This window comes from Chaetura pelagica, unplaced genomic scaffold, assembly GCF_000747805.2.
Source record: "Chaetura pelagica isolate M959 unplaced genomic scaffold, ChaPel_1.0 scaffold171, whole genome shotgun sequence".
NCBI classification, from domain to species: Eukaryota; Metazoa; Chordata; class Aves; order Apodiformes; family Apodidae; genus Chaetura; species Chaetura pelagica.
In genome coordinates, this window is record NW_009952066.1 from 1,642,374 (window position 1) to 1,642,993 (window position 620).

General features: G+C 47.7%; 1 protein-coding gene across 1 annotated transcript in view; it reads left to right on the forward strand.

Annotated features, from left to right (window-relative positions):
• NKX2-2 (NK2 homeobox 2) overlaps positions 1-289 on the forward strand; it is a 959-nt gene extending 670 nt beyond the window's left edge. The window contains exon 2 of the mRNA XM_010005092.1: positions 2-289. Coding sequence (XP_010003394.1) covers positions 2-289 — 288 coding nt within the window. The remainder of the gene's footprint in view (position 1) is intronic.
• Positions 290-620: the final 331 nt, after the last annotated feature.

Sequence of the window (620 nt, forward strand, 5' to 3'; positions counted from 1 at the left end):
CCACCGCTACAAGATGAAGCGAGCCCGGGCCGAGAAAGGTATGGAAGTGACTCCTCTTCCCTCCCCGCGGCGGGTGGCCGTGCCGGTCTTAGTCAGGGACGGCAAACCCTGCCACACGCTCAAAGCTCAGGACTTGGCAGCCGCGACTTTCCAGACGGGAATCCCCTTCTCCGCCTATAGCGCCCAGTCTCTACAGCATATGCAATACAACGCCCAGTACAGTGCTACCAGCAACCCCCAGTACCCCACAGCACACCATTTGGTACAAGCTCAGCAATGGACTTGGTGAAGGCCGGAAGGGAGCGCGCACACACACGCACACCCAACCCGCACCCACGCACCCAACAAAACAAAACAAAAACAACAAAAAATAGGAAAAAAAAGGAAAAAAATAAAAAGAAAAAAAAAAGGAGGAAAAACAAAAATAAGAGAAAGAGACAGACTGATGCTCCAAAAATAAAATCAAAACTGCTGGGGAAGGAATGGAGAGGGAAACGCTATTATTATTATAATTATTATTATTGCTATTATTATTATTATTATGTTGGTTTTTTTCCCTCTCCCGTTTCTTTTCCCCTCCATTTTTTGGGGGGGTTTTGGTTTCATTTCAGGGGGAGGCG